General features: G+C 32.5%; 1 protein-coding gene and 1 long non-coding RNA gene across 2 annotated transcripts; one reads left to right on the top strand and one right to left on the bottom strand.

Annotated features, from left to right (window-relative positions):
• Positions 1-8,901: 8,901 nt before the first annotated feature.
• Positions 8,902-9,899, top strand: LOC112737629 (uncharacterized). The gene is made up of 2 exons (XR_003169038.2): positions 8,902-9,253; positions 9,521-9,899. It is a non-coding gene; the product is annotated as an uncharacterized lncRNA (long non-coding RNA).
• A 1,834-nt stretch (positions 9,900-11,733) lies between these two features.
• On the bottom strand, positions 11,734-12,413 carry LOC112735808 (uncharacterized). Its single transcript, XM_025785297.3, has one exon. The coding sequence runs from the start codon at positions 12,333-12,335 to the stop codon at positions 11,973-11,975; it is 363 nt and encodes a 120-aa protein (XP_025641082.1). The 5' UTR covers positions 12,336-12,413; the 3' UTR covers positions 11,734-11,972.
• Between the last annotated feature and the right edge of the window lie 7,102 nt (positions 12,414-19,515).

The following is a 19,515-nucleotide window of genomic DNA, read 5'->3' on the forward strand; positions in this document are numbered from 1 at the left end:
TTGCATCCTCTTATTCCGAAACATTCCGCACTTCTCTAGTGATGTAATTCCTCACGCCTTTTTCGATAAAATTTAACTTGCGATGACCCCCGGCTGCTGCAGCAAATGATTGAAAAGTTTTGCTAGGTCTGATATCGGCTTCCTCGTTATTCTCTATTGTACGACGCATGGACATGCTTAGTTCCCTGTGCTGTTTGAGCATATGTGCTTGATCTGGACAGCAAGGATGTGAATGATGCAACACGACCTTCGAAATTATCTAAACACCAACATCCTTTAATATGCGTATATAAATTTTTGCAGGATAATTTAAACCAGCTGAGGAATTTGTCTTCTCGGTCGGAGATATTTTCGATTTCCATTTTTCCTCTCTGCTACATGTAATCAATTGATTCTTAATTTTGTTTTCCTTCTTATTTGTGCTCCGAACTCTTGTAGAAAAACCTGCAACCTTCGAATAATCCTTGTAGAATTTTGCAGCATCTTCAAGGATGTTAAAAGTTATCCCAACCTTGGGGACAAACTGGTCATCAACACCACAGAAGGTCTGCAAAATACACTCAAAATAGACCATATTAAAACAAGCATAAACTATAGAATACAAATACAACTATAAAACCATCATCAAAAATAAGAAAACCAGTCATGAATCATAAATAAACAGAAACTAAAACAATTCAACTAAAATAATAAGACAATTCACCCTCCATCAGATAAAAAGTCATAAACTGTAAATACCCCAAACTTTCCTGAAATACCCCCAATTATTACTGATCTACACCCGAATGTCTGATATAAAATGGACAAAATTATTTTAATTCTAATGAGAACTAGTACATTAGATTCAATTCAAACAAGGAAGAATAAATAGCAAATATCATAGGCAAGGTTCACGCATTATTCAGCTACACAATCAAAAACTACTAATTGGATTCAAATTCAGATTCAATTACTAACTAAAAGTAAATCACACCTCAGGAACTTTATTGGATTCAGTTTCAAAATCCACTTCGCTCTGGTTCAGCTGACAATCTGAAGTTGAATCATACATTATCTTCAAAAATGATTTCGCAGCTTGATGTAAAAAAATAATGGATAAACGCACAATGAAAAATCTGAAGCACATAAATGAAGAAGAAGAAAGCAGAGAGAAACGCACGTAAAAAACGAAGGAGAAGGCAGAGAGAAATGCACGAAAGAGATCGAAGACAGAAGGCAAGAAATTCGAAAAAAGAAAACGAAATTCTTTCAAAAAAAGAAGTTATATATTCGCGCGTTGATTGAATTAACATCTGTTAGAGGCGCGTGAAACATACGTGCATAATAGGCGCGTTTGAGTGTAACATCAATTAAAGGACTTATAAGATTTGTAGGGCAAAATCATTTGTATGTCAAGATTAATTGTTTTTTTTTTAATAAATATATAAGGTTCTTAAATGGGTGAAATATTCAATCTAAGTCAAGATTTAATCTTAAAAGATTTTTAAAAATATCTAATATTCTTAAGTTAGATGTAATCTATCTAAGTCTTACTTAAAAAAGTCAGTTAAATATTTAAGGTTACTGGTTAGTGAAGTATCTAAAATTACTTCTTAGTCTAAAAAGATTTGCACTTTTTAATTTAGATATGGAAGGGAGAATGGTGCAAGATGCAGTTATGGAGTGAATGGGTATTTTACGCAACTGTGGTATTAGAAGCTAAAATCGGACCATTCTATTTGTAAGATGTATAAAAATGGGACCGTCCAATTTTTTTGTACATAAATCGGACCCTCCGATTTGTGTTTAAAAATTAAAAAAATTTGGGGTACTCCGATTTGTGTACATAAATCGAACCCTCTGATTTATGTACATCCCATAATTTTAAAAAATATAAAAAATTATAATGTTAAAGTATATCACTCATCTTACTTCCATATCTAAATTTTTTAGTCAAAGATTTGATGTAATAATATCTAATATTTTTATATTAATAAGAAACTAATTTGATTCTTATTTGAGAAGGCCAAACAATGAAACAAATATCTAAAGAATAAATGACCATTTCTATCCATAAAAGATGAAAATACTGACATATATATTCACATTAGATCGAAACTAAACTTGTACCCATGCAAGATGCTTTCCGTGTGACAAAAGTACCCTACGTGGCACTCCAACCTTTCAAAGACAGGGTACTTTTGTCATACGGAGGACATCTTCCGTGGATACAAATTTAGTTTTAATTTAGTGTGGGTACATATGTTAGCGTTTTCATCTTTTATGAGTACAAATAGTCATTTATTCAATATATCTAAAATATTTGATTAGTGAAATAGTCATTTATTCACTTAAAAAAAATTAAGACAATAATATATATCTAAGCTTCTTAATTCGATGAAAAATCACCCCAAATTTTATATAAGATGGTTAGTATAATATAAAATTGTTAAATTGTATTGCGATTCCCAAAGACTAAAAAACCTTTATGCAAATAATATTTACTGTACACTTATTTTATCAGTGAAATTCTAAAACTTCCTCAAATATTCAAGGCATCTTTCTCTTTCGGGGGGTTGTGTAGTTGTTTAGTTGTTTAGTTGTATGAAGGGAGACTAGGATAAGTTGGTGTGTTTTAGGACTTTTAAGCCTCACCCAAGGTCCAACCTCAAATATTTTGTTTTAGACCTTTAGGGTCCGATTGAAAACTCTAAAAGCAACCTTTTTTTTTTTAGCTTTTGATTTATAAAAAGTTACATTAATAATATTTGGTACAATTTTTTAGATAAACTTTTGATTTTTTAAAAAGTTATTTAAGAGCTTTTGAAGAAGTTAAAAAATGTGACTTCTTCTATTTTCAAAAGCTATTTTATCACTCATATTTAATGCACAACTTTAAAACAAGGACTTCTATAATAACTTTCCAAACACAAAATAACTTATTTAAAATTTGTTATTAATAAAAGTCCTTATATTTTAAGCTCCTTTTTCAAAAGAACTTATTTAAGAAGTTTAGCCAAACTCACCCTTAGTTCATAAACTATATCTTCTTCTTCACTTAAATTCTAAAACTAAATTATTTTAGATAGAAATTTAAATAGAATTATTTTTATATAAAATTAATATTTAAAAATTATTAAATAATTATTTAATTAAATTTATCAAATTATTTAACAATTTTTATCAATTAATTTTATATAAAGACAATTGTATGTAAGTATTTATTTTTATTTAAATTTTACCAATCATTAATCTACCAAATCCAAATTTATTAACTAATGACTTTTTTGGATTTTACGACTAATGAGTAATGATTGAGGGCAAAGTCTTTGGTATGGATGAGAAAAAACATCCATACTTATGGATAAAAGGTGTCCATATCCATTATTCAACGCGTGTCATATTAGATGTCTTGGGAGTTGAGCATGTACAGCCACCATGCTGAAATTGTCAGGGTTGAAAAGTACTTTTTAAAATTGATCTTGTCATGTTGGATGGATTAATGTGGCTTAATTAGTTATTAACGAAACAATTTAGTTAAATATTATTGTGGAGTTGGGTTTGTTGGACCAATTAATTTTACGTGCTGTCTTGGGTCATGCATGATGGACTTTAAATAAAGTGTATATTTTTTTAGCAACCCAAGATCTAAAACCAATGAAATGGAGGTTCACTAATAAAGGAAATATTTTTTGATAAAAAAAAGAAAGAAATTTTTTAATTTCATTAATAGGGAAGGGAATGATTCTGGAGAATCCTAAACCTTCATTTATGTGATTATGTGATTAAGTTAACATTAGATGTCTTAGGAGTTGAGCATGTACAGCCACCATGCTAAAATTGTCAGGGTTGAAAAGTACTTTTCAAAATTGATCTTGTCATGTCGGATGGATTAATGTGGCTTAATTAGTTGTTAACGAAACAATTTAGTCAAACATTATTGTAGAGTTGGGTTTGTTGGACCAATTAATTTTACGTGTTGTCTTGGGTCGTGCATAATGAACTTTAAACAAAGTGTACTTTTTTTTTAGCAACCCAAGATCTAAAACCAATGAAATGGAGGTTCACTAATAAAAGAAATATTTTTTGATAAAAAAAGAAAGAAATTTTTTACTTTCATTAATAGGGAAGGGAATGATTCTGGAGAATCTTAGACCATCATTTATGTGATTATGTGATTAAGTTAACATTGGATGTCTTGGGAGTTGAGCATGTACAGCCACCATGCTGAAATTGTCAGGGTTGAAAAGTACTTTTCAAAATTGATCTTGTCATGTCGGATGGATTAATGTGGCTTAATTAGTTGTTAACGAAACAATTTAGTTAAACATTATTGTGGAGTTGGGTTTGTTGGACCAATTAATTTTACGTGCTGTCTTGGGTCGTGCATGATGGACTTTAAACAAAGTGTACTTTTTTTTAGCAACCCAAGATCTAAAACCAACGAAATGGAGGTTCACTAATAAAGGAAATATTTTTTGATAAAAAAAAGAAAAAAAAATTTTACTTTCATTAATAGGGAAGGGAATGATTCTGAAGTATCCTAGACCTTCATTTATGTGATTATGTGATTAAGTTAATATTAGATGTCTTGGAAGTTGAGCATGTACAGCCACCATACTGAAATTGTCAGGGTTGAAAAGTACTTTTCAAAATTGATCTTGTCATGTCGGATGGATTAATGTGGCTTAATTAGTTGTTAACGAAACAATTTAGTTAAACATTATTGTGGAGTTGGGTTTGTTGGACCAATTAATTTTACGTGCTATCTTGGGTCGTGCATGATGGACTTTAAACAAAGTGTACTCTTTTTTTAGCAATCCAAGATCTAAAACCAATGAAATGGAGGTTCACTAATAAAGGAAATATTTTTTGATAAAAAAAAAGAAAGAATTTTTTTACTTTCATTAATAAGGAAGGGAATGATTCTGGAGAATCCTAGACCTTCATTTATGTGATTATGTGATTAAGTTAACATTAGATGTATTGGGAGTTGAGCATGTACAGCCACCATGCTGAAATTGTCAGGGTTGAAAAGTACTTTTCAAAATTGATCTTGTCATGTCGGATGGATTAATGTGGCTTAATTAGTTGTTAACGAAACAATTTAGTTAAACATTATTGTGGAGTTGGGTTTGTTGGACCAATTAATTTTACGTGCTGTCTTGGGTCGTGCATGATGGACTTTAAACAAAGTGTACTTTTTTTTAGCAACCCAAGATCTAAAACCAATGAAACGGAGGTTCACTAATAAAGGAAATATTTTTTGATAAAAAAAAGAAAGAATTTTTTTACTTTTATTAATAGGGAAGGGAATGATTCTGGAGAATCCTAGACCTTCATTTATGTGATTATGTGATTAAGTTAACAACCTTCAACAGAAAAAGCCGTGGATTGATCTATGGAAGTTGAACTTGCCTCACAAAATTAAGCTATTTATCTGGAAAGCTCTCCATGGCCGGCTCCCGGTGCTTGCTCAGATTCATCACCGCATCCCATCTATATCACCAATATGCCCCTGCTGTCATGAAGCAACCGAAACAGTCACTCATTGTTTGATCGATTGCTCTAGAATTAAAGATGTATGGTCTCATAGTTATCTTCGTGACTGTCTTCCCCCTCAGAGTCCTAACGACTTTTGGACATGGTGGATTGCATCAACAGAGATGCTTAATCCGTTAAAGAATGCTGACCGTAATCCTCAATTACTTGCCATCATTTGCTGGAACTGTTGGAAAGCATGCAACCAGTTGATTTTTGAAGGTTCTACTTCAATGCCGTCTGCCATTCTAGCAAGCTCTGTCAAGTTGTTTCGTGAAATCCAAAGAACTCCCAGTTTAGGTCGTCATCTCCATGAGGCAAGCTCTTAGTTGCATTCAATTTGATTTATCATTTTTTTTTCTTTAAGATTTTTTTCGTTTTTTGACCATGCACCGTTGGATGAATACCTTCAGTGTAGTGTTTTTGGAAAATCCCCACTTTTCATTCTGCTGTCCTGCTTTTGGACATCTTTATATTTCATTTTTCAATAATTAATGAAATATAACCTATTATCTTTGGAAAAAAAAAAAGATGTCTTGGGAGTTGAGCATGTACAGCCCACCATGCTAAAATTGTGAGGGTTAAAAAGTACTTTTCAAAATTGATCTTGTCATGTCAGATGGATTAATGTGGCTTAATTAGTTGTTAACGAAACAATTTAGTTTAACATTATTGTGGAGTTGGGTTTGTTGGACCAATTAATTTTACGTGCTGTCTTGGGTCGTGCATGATGGACTTTAAACAAAGTGTACTTTTTTTTTAGCAATCCCAGATCTAAAACCAATGAAATGGAGGTTCACTAAAAAAGGAAATATTTTTTGATAAAAAAAAAAGAAAGAAATTTTTTACTTTTATTAATAGGGAAGGGAATGATGTTGGAGAATCCTAGACCTTCATTTATGTGATTATGTGATTAAGTTAACATTGTAACTCATATCTTTGAAATTTGTTATTTGTTTATTTTAAACTCTTTTAAAGTAATATTATTAAAATGGTTAATTTTTTACAATAATTAAAAATATTATTAAACAGTTAATATTATTAATTAATTGAAATAATTAGGAATTAATATATTTATTAATTTTTTACAATAATATTGTTACGTTGGATAACCAAAGATTAATGGACTAGACTTCGTTGGGTTGACCCAATCGTCTGATGGAGGGAGCCTCTGACCAGGTTTGCGTCTGGGAACCTCCATCCGACTTGTGTGTTGTGAAAGAATGGGGGATGGTACCTGCAAAGACATTCCGATGCTTAAGTCAGCAAGGGTCTAAGTAAGTTTAGAGAGTATTGGAACTCAGAGATACCTGAGGGGTGTCAGTGTATTTGTAGTGGCGAACTAATAACCATCGTTGAAGTAGTTCCACTTTTTAAGGAGGATAACCGTCCCTTTATCTTAGGGAAGTTGAGATATGGCTCCTGGAAGTGGGTTGAGAGATTTTAGGGGCAGTTATTTATTTGAATAAGGATTATCTGCCAGCTAATCTTCACTCCCGACTTCCTTAGAGCAAGTCGTCGTTTGATCCGACTTCTTAAGAGAAGGTTGGTGTCGAGTGAGGGTCAATCTTTGGATTGGGCATTTTATTTAAACCTGGACCTTAGTGTTGGAATAGGGTATGAACAAATATTATTAAAATAATTAACCTGTTGCAATAATTAATATAATAATATTATAACTGTTAATAATCAGTTAATAATATAATAATTTTATAACAATTAATATTATTATTAGCGCGAGTTTTCTATGATAGAAACGATAAGGAAGGGGTTTTAGGTTAGGGAGGTTGGGATTAGGATTCGGGTAGGGTTTTCTGGGTTTAGCCCAAGACAAAAAAATAGTGAAACAAAAGTAATTATTTTCACTAATATCATAATATGTTAGAATAATTTAAAATTTAATTTAAAATAAATAAATAAAGCACTCCAGTATAAATAATTGAACTGGTAATTTTTTTTCTAATAAAATATTTTTTATACCTAAATTAAAAAAATCATGAATGAAGCACTGCAGGAAAAGAACAAGAATGAAGCCATTAGGCAGCAAAAAAAGAAAAAAACGAATGAAAAATTTTTAAATTAAATTTCAAATTATTCTGGTAGGGTTTTCAGTTTCACTAACATAGTTCTTTTTTTTTTAAAACAAGTGAACCATGTCAGTGAAACTGAAAACCCTACTAGAATAATTTGAAATTTAATTTAACAATTTCTGATTCGTTTTCTTTTTTTTTTTTTTGCTGCCTAATGGCTTCATTTTTGTTCTCTTCTTGCAGTGCTTCATTCATGGTTTTTTTTTTAATTTAAGTATAAATAATATTTTATTAGAAAAAATAATTACCAGTTCAGTTGTTGATACTGTAGTGCTTTATTTATTTATTTTAAATTAAATTTTAAATTATTCTAACATATTATGATATTAGTGAAAATAATCACTTTTGTTTCACTACTTTTTTTGTCTTGGGCTAAGCCCAAAAAACCTACCCAAATCCTAATCCCAACCCCGACCCAAAACCCTTTCCCCATAGTTTCTATCATAGAAAATTTACGCTAATAATAATATTAACTGTTATAAAATTATTATATTATTAACTATTAAAATTAATAAATATATTAATTCCTAATTATTTTAATTAATTAATAATATTAACTGTTTAATAATATTTTTAATTATTGTAAAAAATTAATCATTTTAATAATATTACTTTAAAAAGTTTAAAATAAACAAATAACAAATTTCAAGGAGTATGAGTTACAATGTTAACTTAATCACATAACATAATTGAAGGTCTAGGATTCTCTAAAAATCCTTCCCTTCCCTATTAGTGGAAGTAAAAAATTTCTTTCTTTTTTTTATCAAAAAATATTTTCTTTATTAATGAACCTCCATTTCATTGGTTTTAGTCTTTTAGATCTTAGGTTGCTAAAAAAAAGTACACTTTGTTTAAAGTTCATCATGCACGACCCAAGACAGTACGTAAAATTAATTGGTCCAACAAACCCAACTCCATAATAATGTTTAACTAAATTGTTTCGTTAACAACTAATTAAACCACATTAATCCATCGGATATGACAAGATCAATTCTAAAAAGTACTTCTCAACCCTGACAATTTTAGCATAGTGGCTTCACATGCTCAATTCCCAAGACATCTAATATGACACGCGTTGAATAATGAATACGGACACCTTTTATCCATACGTATGGATGTTTTTTCTCATCCATACCAGAGACTTTGCCTTCATGATTGAGAAATCAGTTGATCGCTTGTCTATAGTCTATCCCAAGTTGATTCAAAGGCACGCATGCTCCTACATTTTTTTTTTTTGGGGTTTGCGTTCGAGCAGGAAATATACAAGGGCTCATCCAAACCCAAAACGTGCAGTCTAAAAATATCACCCAAAAACTGAAGTTCGACATCGACAAAAAAAAAAAAAAAAACTGAAGTTCGACCCAAGAAAAGAAAGACCAATCCAAAAACTAAATAAGAGAGATCCTCATTCGTCAAGAAGATTCAAAGCTGCTACAATTCGAAAGCAATGGCGAAGCTCAAAGAAAATGACGATCCCAGAATCAAGAAGAACAACAGGAACCATGGCTCTACGGGCTTCTTCGTCTTCGTTGATTACCTTTTCATCTTCATTTTCATCTGTTTCTTATGCTTCATCATCTACAAGTTTATCGGCATTTGAATCCTGATTCGAAATAAAATAAATAAATAACACAATGCATCAGGTATCAACTTTACTCGTTAATTAGATGCTTCATATGTTCTATGTTCATGTCTTAAGAAGCATTTGCAGCATTTCCTTGATCTCTTGGTTTACTTGTATTCTCATCTTTGATTTAATTAATAATTTTATGCAATCGTGACCTACGTTGCTTTTTCTTGTTATTATTTATGTACATAATGTTGTATCATGGAAATCATTGGATGTAATTTTTGGTAGTTGTATTAATTATTATTATTTTGCTGATTTTCTTTTCTTTTCTTTGGTGCAGGATATTTTCTATTTGACATGCCCTATGGCAGATCTGGTTCCAAGCTGCAATGCCATGGCAGGTGTCGGTTTTGGTTTATCAGACTCTACCATGTTTTTCTTGAATGTATCATCCTATTCTTTACTTAGAAAGTTTTGCTCTAGAATCCCAAATTTTGCATAGTTGATTATATTTTGTGAGTTACATTTGATCCCTCCTCACATTCAATTCTACTAAAACAATGTAGCTAAAATACCTATAACATTTTTCTATTTAGTGTTTTTGTATCATCTTCTCCCTTGGCTATGATAATCAAGGATGACAATGTGTGACAGCTAAAATCAGTATCAAAATATAAAGGGGTTGGTTATAGAAATCCAAATTGATTTTGATTCTTACAGCAGACTAATCTCTCTTTTCATCTAAGAGTTGTGTTACTTGGACATCTATAATTCGATTTGAATTTAGATCCTCTAAAGTGAGGAGATTAGTAAAGTTATAAAGTAAGTGATTAATCACTATTGAATTTGTAACTCCTAAACCCTACTTTCTTAATTTAAGAATGATTTACCCTTCACTTAATCACTTTGTCAATTTTCTCACTTTAGAGAAGTTTGATCCGATTTATTTGTCCTATGAATACCTAACTCAATCTTGTGGAGTTGATGAACTAGATGTCAACACGGTGTATAACTATGAAAAATGAACTAGTTACATTTCCTTTCATTTAATACTTGAATGTGTCATCTTTTCTCTGTGTTAAGAAAATTTTAATCTGGAGTACCATATTTTCATAGTTGAATTCTTGTCACATTTAACTGTAGTATAGTAAGACAATGTAGCTATAACATTTTCTGTTTGGTATCATCTTCTGCCTTGGCCATGATACAGAAGGATGACAACTAAATCAGATGAATGTAGTTTTGAGTTACATTTGATCCCTTATCACATCTAGCTTCAGTAAGTCAATATAGCTATAAAATTTTCTATTTATTAGTATCATCTTCTACTCTTATAGAATGATGAGAGTGTGACGGCTAAAAGGTTGGTTTTAGAGATGCAAAATTGATTGTGACAGCAAAATAATCATTCTTTTTTGCCTCATAAATATTGGAATGAGGGACTCCTTTTGAAAAATGCTGATATTCTGGTCTCTGGATCAAAGGACAAACTTGCTTAATGGTGCTAACTAGTGTCTCAATATCTTTCAAAGGGGAGAGGGCCAAAACTTCGGAATATATTGTGAATTATGTCTATTTTTTCAATTTTCTCGTTGATATGTGGGGGCCCCCAAACTAATTCTTTGCATGTGATAGACCCTTGTGTTACTTCAGCCTATTGCATGTTGATGGTACAGCTACTAAGGATTTAAGTGCATCATTTTCTGTCTTTCAGGATGATGTGAGATGCTGAGGAAAAATAAATGAATTTGTTCCCATAATCCCATAGTTGTTATTCCTTCATGCATTTATTTATAATGTATCATTTATGGACAGTTAGGTTTGTTTTTAAGAGTGAAATTGGAGGTTTGAAAGGTCTGTGATGTGTTTCAATGTTCAGTTTCAAGGGGATTGATTATTATCTCCTGCTTGGTATCAGTTTGTTGTGATTGCCAACATTAGTTCAGTGTGATTTGTTGCTTAAATATGAAGTCTGCATTAATTTTTGGTCAATTAGTTTGCATTAATTTATGATAAATGTTATACTAAGTAAATATATATTCTTATGTGAATGCTAAAGTGTTCTAGAGAAAGTAAGAAGTGCAGTATTTTTTGAATTTTAAACTCTAGATTTTAACATTAAATTTTAAACACTAAATTTTAAGCTCTAAGTTTAAATCATTAATATTAAATAGAATAAAATTGATGATTAAGATTTGTTTATAATAAAGAGTGCATCACTCTTTACTAATTCTTGAGCAAGTTACCATTTCTAATAACGAAAAATTAAAGCACAGATCATGTTGACTATGACAAATATAAACTAACTTGATACCTATCAAAGATTGGATCAACGTTGGATAAAATTACCTAATGAACTATCTATTTTGAATAATTTGTTGAATTAGCCCAATCTTTTCTGAATATAGAGTTAGTTTACATCTTTTATGATTAGAACTATCAGAATCTGAGTCTTTTATAACCAAAGAGGATAGTTTATTCCAAATTTTTTTTAGATATAGCATGCGTGTTAATTACCCAAATTCTTGCCACATATAGAGTATTGACTAATAATTAAACAACAAAAAATATATAGATTACAAGAAAAAACCACAAAAGATGTAGCAGAGCGGTCCTTACTCCTTAGTGTCCAAACCAAGTAGAAGCCAGTGTGTTACAAGCACACATATTTATTTGTAGAAAGCGCACACAAAAAGAAGGAAACAAAACGGGAAATCTTAATCAAACCATAAGAACAGTGACACCATTACAAATAAACTACTTTAGCTATTGCACTAATGCATGACTGAAACTCATGGATGAACTGAGCCTGGAATTCTGCCACCACTGCCACCGGGAACTGGAACCTCGAATCCGGGGTTTGGTACAAAGGTGTCATCGCCACCGGGAACATAACTGCGGCCAGTTGGTCCTGCTCCTGCGCCGGCTCCTCCACCTCCAATGCCCCGGGTGAATGGATTATTTGGTATAGCCCCAAGAGGTGGAAATCTCACTGGTCCAAAGCCAGGAATGTGCACTCCTCCATGAGACTTGAACAAGAATTTCTTGTCATCATTGTTGGGATTCACAGCAATGGTGCGTGCAGAAACAGAGAAAAGAAGGATGTTGGATATGAGAATAAGTGCAATGAAATAAGAGGAAGCTTTGTGAGCCATTTTTAAGACAAGCTAGCTAGCTAGTATGTTTTAATAATTTATGCTTTGTCTCTTTTCTGTGTTGAAGAATGAATTGTAGTGCATGCATTATATATAGTTTCTGTTCTTCGGTTTTGATGCAGAGTTGAGAGTGAACTTTGGCGGCGAGTAAATTGTTTCTCTACTTGATGAGTAAATGTGGTTGGCGGGGATATGATCCCAATTCACAAATGCATGGGGTTGGGATACTACTACTTTGGTAGTTGATCATCACTGATTCTTTTTCAGGACAAGTTCATGAGTTAAAAAATGGTTAAAATGCTGGTGGGAATCTCTTATTATTATTACATGCTATTTGTGGAAGATTGTCACCAATGTTATGGCGGCCACTAAATGGTGCCTTCACCCCTTCACATGGCTGATTTATGCACCGCGGTCTAATAATAAAATGCTTCGAATTGCTTCAAGCTATATTTCGGAGGAAACTTTTAACTCTTCTTAAAAAAGAAATCTTCATCGTTTTCTCTAAATCATTCAGTTTTCGACGAGTAAAATCAGTCGTAGAGAAATTATTAGTAGGATATTTTAGTCTTCAACAAATTTTGTTATACACATCATATTATTTATCTATAAAAAAGGATTGACGTAAAAGTTTTAAAAATTTATAAAAGAGTAAAGTATCGTTTTTGTCACAACGTTTGGGGTAAATTCTATTTGTGTCCCTAACGTTTAAATCGTCCTATTTGTATCCCTAACGTTTGTAAAAGTGATTCAATGTTATCCTGCCGTCAATTACACATCATGAACGCTTTAGTTTGAGTTTTAAAAATCTCTTCTTAAACTTAGAATACAAATGTTTGGAATAGAATCGATGATCTACTCCGAAAAATAGTTCATCAAATGTTGAAACTAATTCCTACAATATTTACATAATTCACTTTTTTAGGGATATAATTGAGTTTAAACACAAATAGTGGGTATAATATTAAAATCGAATACATTCAAGTGAGACCTACTTGAGAATGAATACATCCAAGTGAAAATAATTGAAAAATATAATCTGATTTGTTAGTATAATTGATAGTAGGATAACATTGAATCACTTTTATAAACGTTAAGGATACAAATAGGATGATTTAAACGTTAGGGACACAAATAGGACTTACCCCAAACGTTAGAACAAAAACGATACTTTATTCTTTATAAAAACTATTATGCCTTTTATTAAATAATGACAAAGGCTATTTTATCTAATTTTTTGCCAAAATTAATATAAAAATTAATATGAATAACAAAATAAATAATTATAGATTGATTTAGTGATTATATTAAAATTTGCTGAGAATTAAATTATCCAATTAAAATTTTTTGAAGACTAATTTAGAATATTACTCATTTTGGATTAGTTACTAAACGATGCTTTTAAGATGAGGGTCTTCTTTGGATTCGGTGTAAAGCACGATTCTCTCTATGCATCATCTTTCAAGGGAAACAGAATCAGCTGCTAATCATGTAATTTTCTTTGTGCTTGCTAATTATATTCCACTAATTCTTGTATATGACAATGACTTGTGGTTCAAAATGTCCTTATTTATCATAACTTGTGTACGTTGTCAATTCTTCGAAGTCTGGGTGGGGGGCCTAGACCTATGTTCAGATAGACCGTACGTGCATTTTCTTTTTATTCATTCCTATTGAGAAAACAAGTGGAAAGAAAAGTTAATTGAAATGCGTTATTGTTTTAGTTATTTTGGGAAAGGTTGGGGTATCACTCTGTTGGTATAGTAGAGGCAGAGGGGCATAAGGGAGGTATTTGGTTTCTATCCTCTATGAAGGGTGTTTGTTGTAAGTTCATTGATGCTTTTGATCAAGGTGTTACTGTTGAGGTTCACTTTGATAATTTAATTTGGAGATGTAGTGGTATTTATGGCAGTCCTCGATTTAATAAAAGGGTTCTCCTTTGGGATTATCTTGTTGCACAATCCATGATTTTTCAAGGACCTTGGATTGTTCTTGGTGATTTTAATGAAGTCAAATTTTCTCATGAATCTAAGGGCTGTCAATTTTCTCATCAAAGAGCAGACATGTTTGCTACTTCATTAGGGGATAGTGGTTTGTTTGATCTGAAGACTATCGGGAGGCAGTTTTCTTGGTACAGGAGGGTGAAAAATTATGTTGATGTGGCAAAAAAGCTTGATCGAGTCTGTATAAATAGTAGTTGGTTATCTATCTTTCCAGAGGCTTATGCAGAAGTTTTAAATAGGCTTCAGTCTGATCATTGCCCTATTCTGGTGCGTTGTAAAGGTCGTCCTCAGCCTAAAGGGAATCGACCTTTCCGATTTGTTGCTGCTTGGGCTACTCATCCTAGGTATAAAGATATTGTGAACCAGTCATGGTGGTCTGGTAATAGAGGAATTCATGGCAAGCTTTCAGAAGTACAGAAGAATTCACTAGAGTTTAACTCAAAGGTATTTGGTAACATTTTTGTTAAGAAATGTGAATTAGAGCAGCAGATTAATTATTTACAAAAGCGTTTGGAAGTGGTGGATAGTATTTATTTGCGTCAGAAAGAGCAACAGTTGCTTGATGATTATAATAATACTCTAGTGCAAGAAGAGCTCCTATGGTTCCAAAAGTCCAGAGAGCAGTGGGTAAGGTTCGGGGATAGGAATACAAGATTCTTTCATATTCAAACTCTTGCGCGAAGGAAGCATAATAAGATTCATGGCCTTTTTCTCAAGGATGGAGTGTGGGAAACTGATCCAGAGGTTCTGAGTCAAGAAGCAGAGTCTTTCTATAAAAGCTTATTCTGTCATTTGGATGATGTTGATTTGGGTTGCCTTGGTGATGTGCCTCTTCCTTCTCTGAATGAGGAAGCTTGCAATAATCTTACGGCACCAGTTACTATGGAGGAAGTCAAAACAGCTGTTTTTCACATGAACTCTTTTAAAGCTCCAGGTCCGGATGGGTTTCAAGCTTTCTTCTTCAAAGAATATTGGGAGATCATTGGTCTTGATGTTTGGAAGATGGTTAAGCAGGCATTCTCCGGTGTTACTCTTGATCCGAGAATGTTGGAGACTTTACTGGTTCTCATTCCAAAGGTTGAATCACCGGTATCTATGAAAGATTTCAGGCCGATTAGTCTCTGCAATGTAGTTTACAAGATCATCACGAAGGTCCTTGTTAATAGGCTTCGTCCTCATCTTGCGGAGATTGTTGGCCCGCTTCAAGGAGGATTTATTCCGGGACGAGGAACTCCTGACAACATCATTATTGCTCAAGAAGTCCTCCACTTTATGAAGAAGACTAAATCAAAGAAAGGCACACTGGCCTTTAAGATTGATCTGGAGAAAGCTTATGACAGAGTTGACTGGAGGTTTTTAGCTCATACCCTTAAGAGCTTTGGTTTTCCTATTCCTACACTTAATTTGATTATGAATTGTGTCACTGCTTCTTCCTTATCTATTCTTTGGAATGGGAGTCGTCTGAATGGCTTTACTCCTAGCCGAGGTCTTAGACAAGGAGACCCTATGTCACCCTATCTTTTTGTGTTGTGTATGGAGCGACTGGCATGCTTTATTAGTCATCAGGTTGATTTGGGCTTGTGGGAGCCGGTTGCTATTTCTAGAGGGGGACCAAGAATATCCCATTTAATGTTTGCGGATGACTTGCTTCTATTCTGTAAAGCTACAAAGAGACAAGTGCAAAATGTGATGTTGGTTTTAGAGACTTTTTGCAAAGCATCTGGGATGAAGATTAATGTGGAGAAGTCTAAAGCGCTTTGCTCCAAGAATGTCTCTGCAACAAGGAAAGAGGTTTTCACTGGGGTATCCTCTATCAGATTTGTCCAGGATTTGGGCAAGTATCTTGGAGTTACCCTTAGCCATTCTAGGGTGACTCGTTCAGCTTTCAATGGTGTCCTGGATAAGATTCGGAGTAGGCTAGCAAGCTGGAAAGGGAGTTTACTCAATCGGGCTGGTAGACTCTGCTTGGTTAATTCTGTTGCCGCTGCTATTCCCACGTACCAGATGCAGGTCTCTATTTTTCCCAAAGGAATCATTAGTAAATTGGAGTCTATGATGAGGAATTTTCTTTGGAAAGGACAAGTTGATGGAAGAGGATTGAATCTTGTTAGTTGGAAGGTACTGGTTACTCCAAAAAAATATGGAGGTTTGGGGATTAGAGATCCTTATTGTGTAAATATTGCTCTTCTTGGGAAGCTAGTTTGGACTTTTTTCCAGCAGCCAAACAAACTATGGGTCCAATTATTAGATGCCAAATACCGATCATCTCTATATGACTGTTTTAGTTATCCTAAGAACAAGGACTCTCCCATTTGGAGGTGTCTTTGCAAGGCTTGGAAAGTGTTGAAGGATGGGTTTGCTTGGTGTATTGGAGATTTGAACCAGAATTTTTGGTTTTCTAGCTGGAGGAGAGAAGGACGGTTATCTAATGAGATGGATTATGTCCACATTTCTGATTTGAATCTCCGGATACAGGATATTTGGTCGGTTGGTAGGTGGCATTTGGATACTCTTTATTCTCCTTTATCTCAAAATCTGAAAGATAATATTCTCTCTTACAATCCAGATGAACAAGCAGGTCCGGAAGTGGGTTGGTATTGGAGTGGGTCAGCTGCCAAAGTCTATGACTCACGCAATGGTTACTTGTGGTTGTGTAAGCAGCTGTTTGGTTGGGAGGAGAGGGAGAATTGGCTTTGGCTTTGGCGTCAGCTTGTTCCGGAAAAGCATAAGTTTTTGGCTTGGTTGTGTCTTAAGGAGGCTCTTCCTACTGCAAGTTTTCGCTTTAGAAGAGGGATGTCGTCATCGGATAGGTGTCCAAGATGTCTTTCTAGCCAGGAATCGGTTATACATTGTATTCGGGATTGTCCACAAGCTCAGCTTGTCTGGCAAAGGTTGGATATTCCTTGTCATCCTTTGGATTTGAAGAACTGGTTCTTGTATCATAGCAGAGAGCACCCGTTCAAGTTCTTTTCGGGACTTTGGTGGATATGGCGAGCAAGGAATAATGACATCTTTAATCCCCACGAAACTTGGCCTCCGGAAAAAGTCATTTGTCTGGCATTAGCTTCAGAAAAGGAGCTTAGAAATATTTTTGAATTACAACGTATGTCCCTTCCCTCTACTCTAAATGGTTTTTGGAATCCCCCATCCATTGGTACTTTTAAGATTAATTGTGATGCTAGTTATTTTGGTTCGGGTGATAGTGTTGGTTTTGCTTGTGTTATTAGAGATTGTAATGGGAGCTGGCAAAGGGGGTGTTTGGGAATGATTGAGAGTAATAGTATTCTTCAAGGAGAATTGTTTGCTATTTGGAGAGGATATCTCTTAGCTTGGGATGTGGGTCAACGAGATGTTATTTGTGAGACAGATTGTGTGGAAGCATTTAATCTTGTTACTCAAGATGGTTTTGGGTTTATTGATCCACTGGTGCTCAAAATAAGAGATATCATGCATTGGAATTGGCGTGTTGACTTTCGTTTGATTATGAGAGATGCAAACACGGTGGCAGATACTATGGCAAAGATGGCGATGAAGTTACAACTTTCGCATGTGGAGCTTCTTTCACCTTGGGAAGAGTTTAAGAGTAGTCTTAAACGGGACTGTCCCTCTATTTAAGCAGTTCCTTGTTTTGTTTCTTTTGTTTTTCTTTGTTTAATTTATTTCAGTCACCAAAAAAAAAAAAAAATTTTAAATAGGTCACTAAAGATTTGATAGTCCCACAAATTTGTCTTCCAACAAAATTAATTAGGTATTTAATCTTTAAAATCATTAGATATATGCCATATAAATTTTCAAACAGGTTCGTTTTTTAAAATGTATTATGTGAAATTTAAACCCCCTTAATTTAAGGATGCATCAAGAATGATCATATCACTAAGTTACAATGTTTCTTATTAATAAATATATAAGTATATATGTAAATTATAATACATATAGCAATCTTTTATTTTATTTATATTCAATTTATTTTAATTTTAAATTCACTTATTTTTAAATTAATTATATTTTATTTAACTATAAATTTTATTAAATATATAAAATTAAAAAAAATAAACAAAAAATTTATTAATCACAATTTTTTTAATGTGATATTTATTAATATTATTTTTTAAATAAATATTTGTAGTATAATAATACAATAAATATAAATTAATTAATAAAATATTAAATTTTGAAAATAATAATTATTTTTATAAAAACAAAATAAAATTACTTATAATAAAAAAATAATTTAATTATATATAATTATTTATCAATTCGCTTTTATGACTAAGATACTTTATTAGGTTTCAGTTCAAATTTATTATTTAAGATACTCTGGCTTAAGGTTAAAATTTGTTGTTTAAGATATTCTGATTTAAGATACTTTACTAGCTATAATTTTTTTGGAGATACACTTCTATGAGTTCTTCCAAAACACAACTACAAATTAAATGCCCCTAATATTAAACCACTCACAAACGCACAAATTTTACCTTTCTTAACAACACTGTCATTCTTTTTCTCTAACATGAGTTCTTCGAACACTTTAATTCTCTCATCTAAATCACTATCTAAACCGCACCATCCAAAGAAGCATTTAAAGAAGCCAATTCAATTCAATCTTCTATACTTTCCTTAGCTTCGCATAACAAAAAATGTTATCAAATTGCCGAAAAAATAGTATAATATATATATAATATATAAATCAAATAAATCCCTTAAACTTTTTGTTATAAGACAAAAAGATTTCCAAATTCAGCATATATGTCAATTTGGTCATTTCCAAAGAAACAATTAGAAGATGAGAGACAAAAGTAAGAGATGAATCTATCTATTAAAAATGGCGTTCCCAAAACGACATCGTTTTAACTACATATTCCGAGATTATGTATCCTGAACGCGACGTTTATTATTTTACCTGACACGTCACACTTACATACAACCTTCATGTAAGAGAGAGAATATTTTATTAATCAACTCAACCTGATTTGAAACTTATATAGCTTATATCTAATAATTTTAGAGATTAAAGACCTAATTAATTTTTTTGAAACGACAAATCTATTGAACTATCAAATTTTTAAAGATCTATGTGGAGTATTAAGTAAGTGTTTATTGATGTTCGACTCAATCTTAAACAAAGATGAAACGAATGTTGAAGTGTGTCAACAATTCAACATACATCATTTCTAATT

The sequence above is a fragment of the Arachis hypogaea genome, chromosome 13, assembly GCF_003086295.3.
Source record: "Arachis hypogaea cultivar Tifrunner chromosome 13, arahy.Tifrunner.gnm2.J5K5, whole genome shotgun sequence".
In the NCBI taxonomy this organism is placed as follows: Eukaryota; Viridiplantae; Streptophyta; class Magnoliopsida; order Fabales; family Fabaceae; genus Arachis; species Arachis hypogaea.

Excerpts from the sequence above, each read along its gene's own strand:
- LOC112735808 (XM_025785297.3), bottom strand. The coding sequence starts at position 12,335 with ATGGCTCACAAAGCTTCCTCTTATTTCATTGCACTTATTCTCATATCC.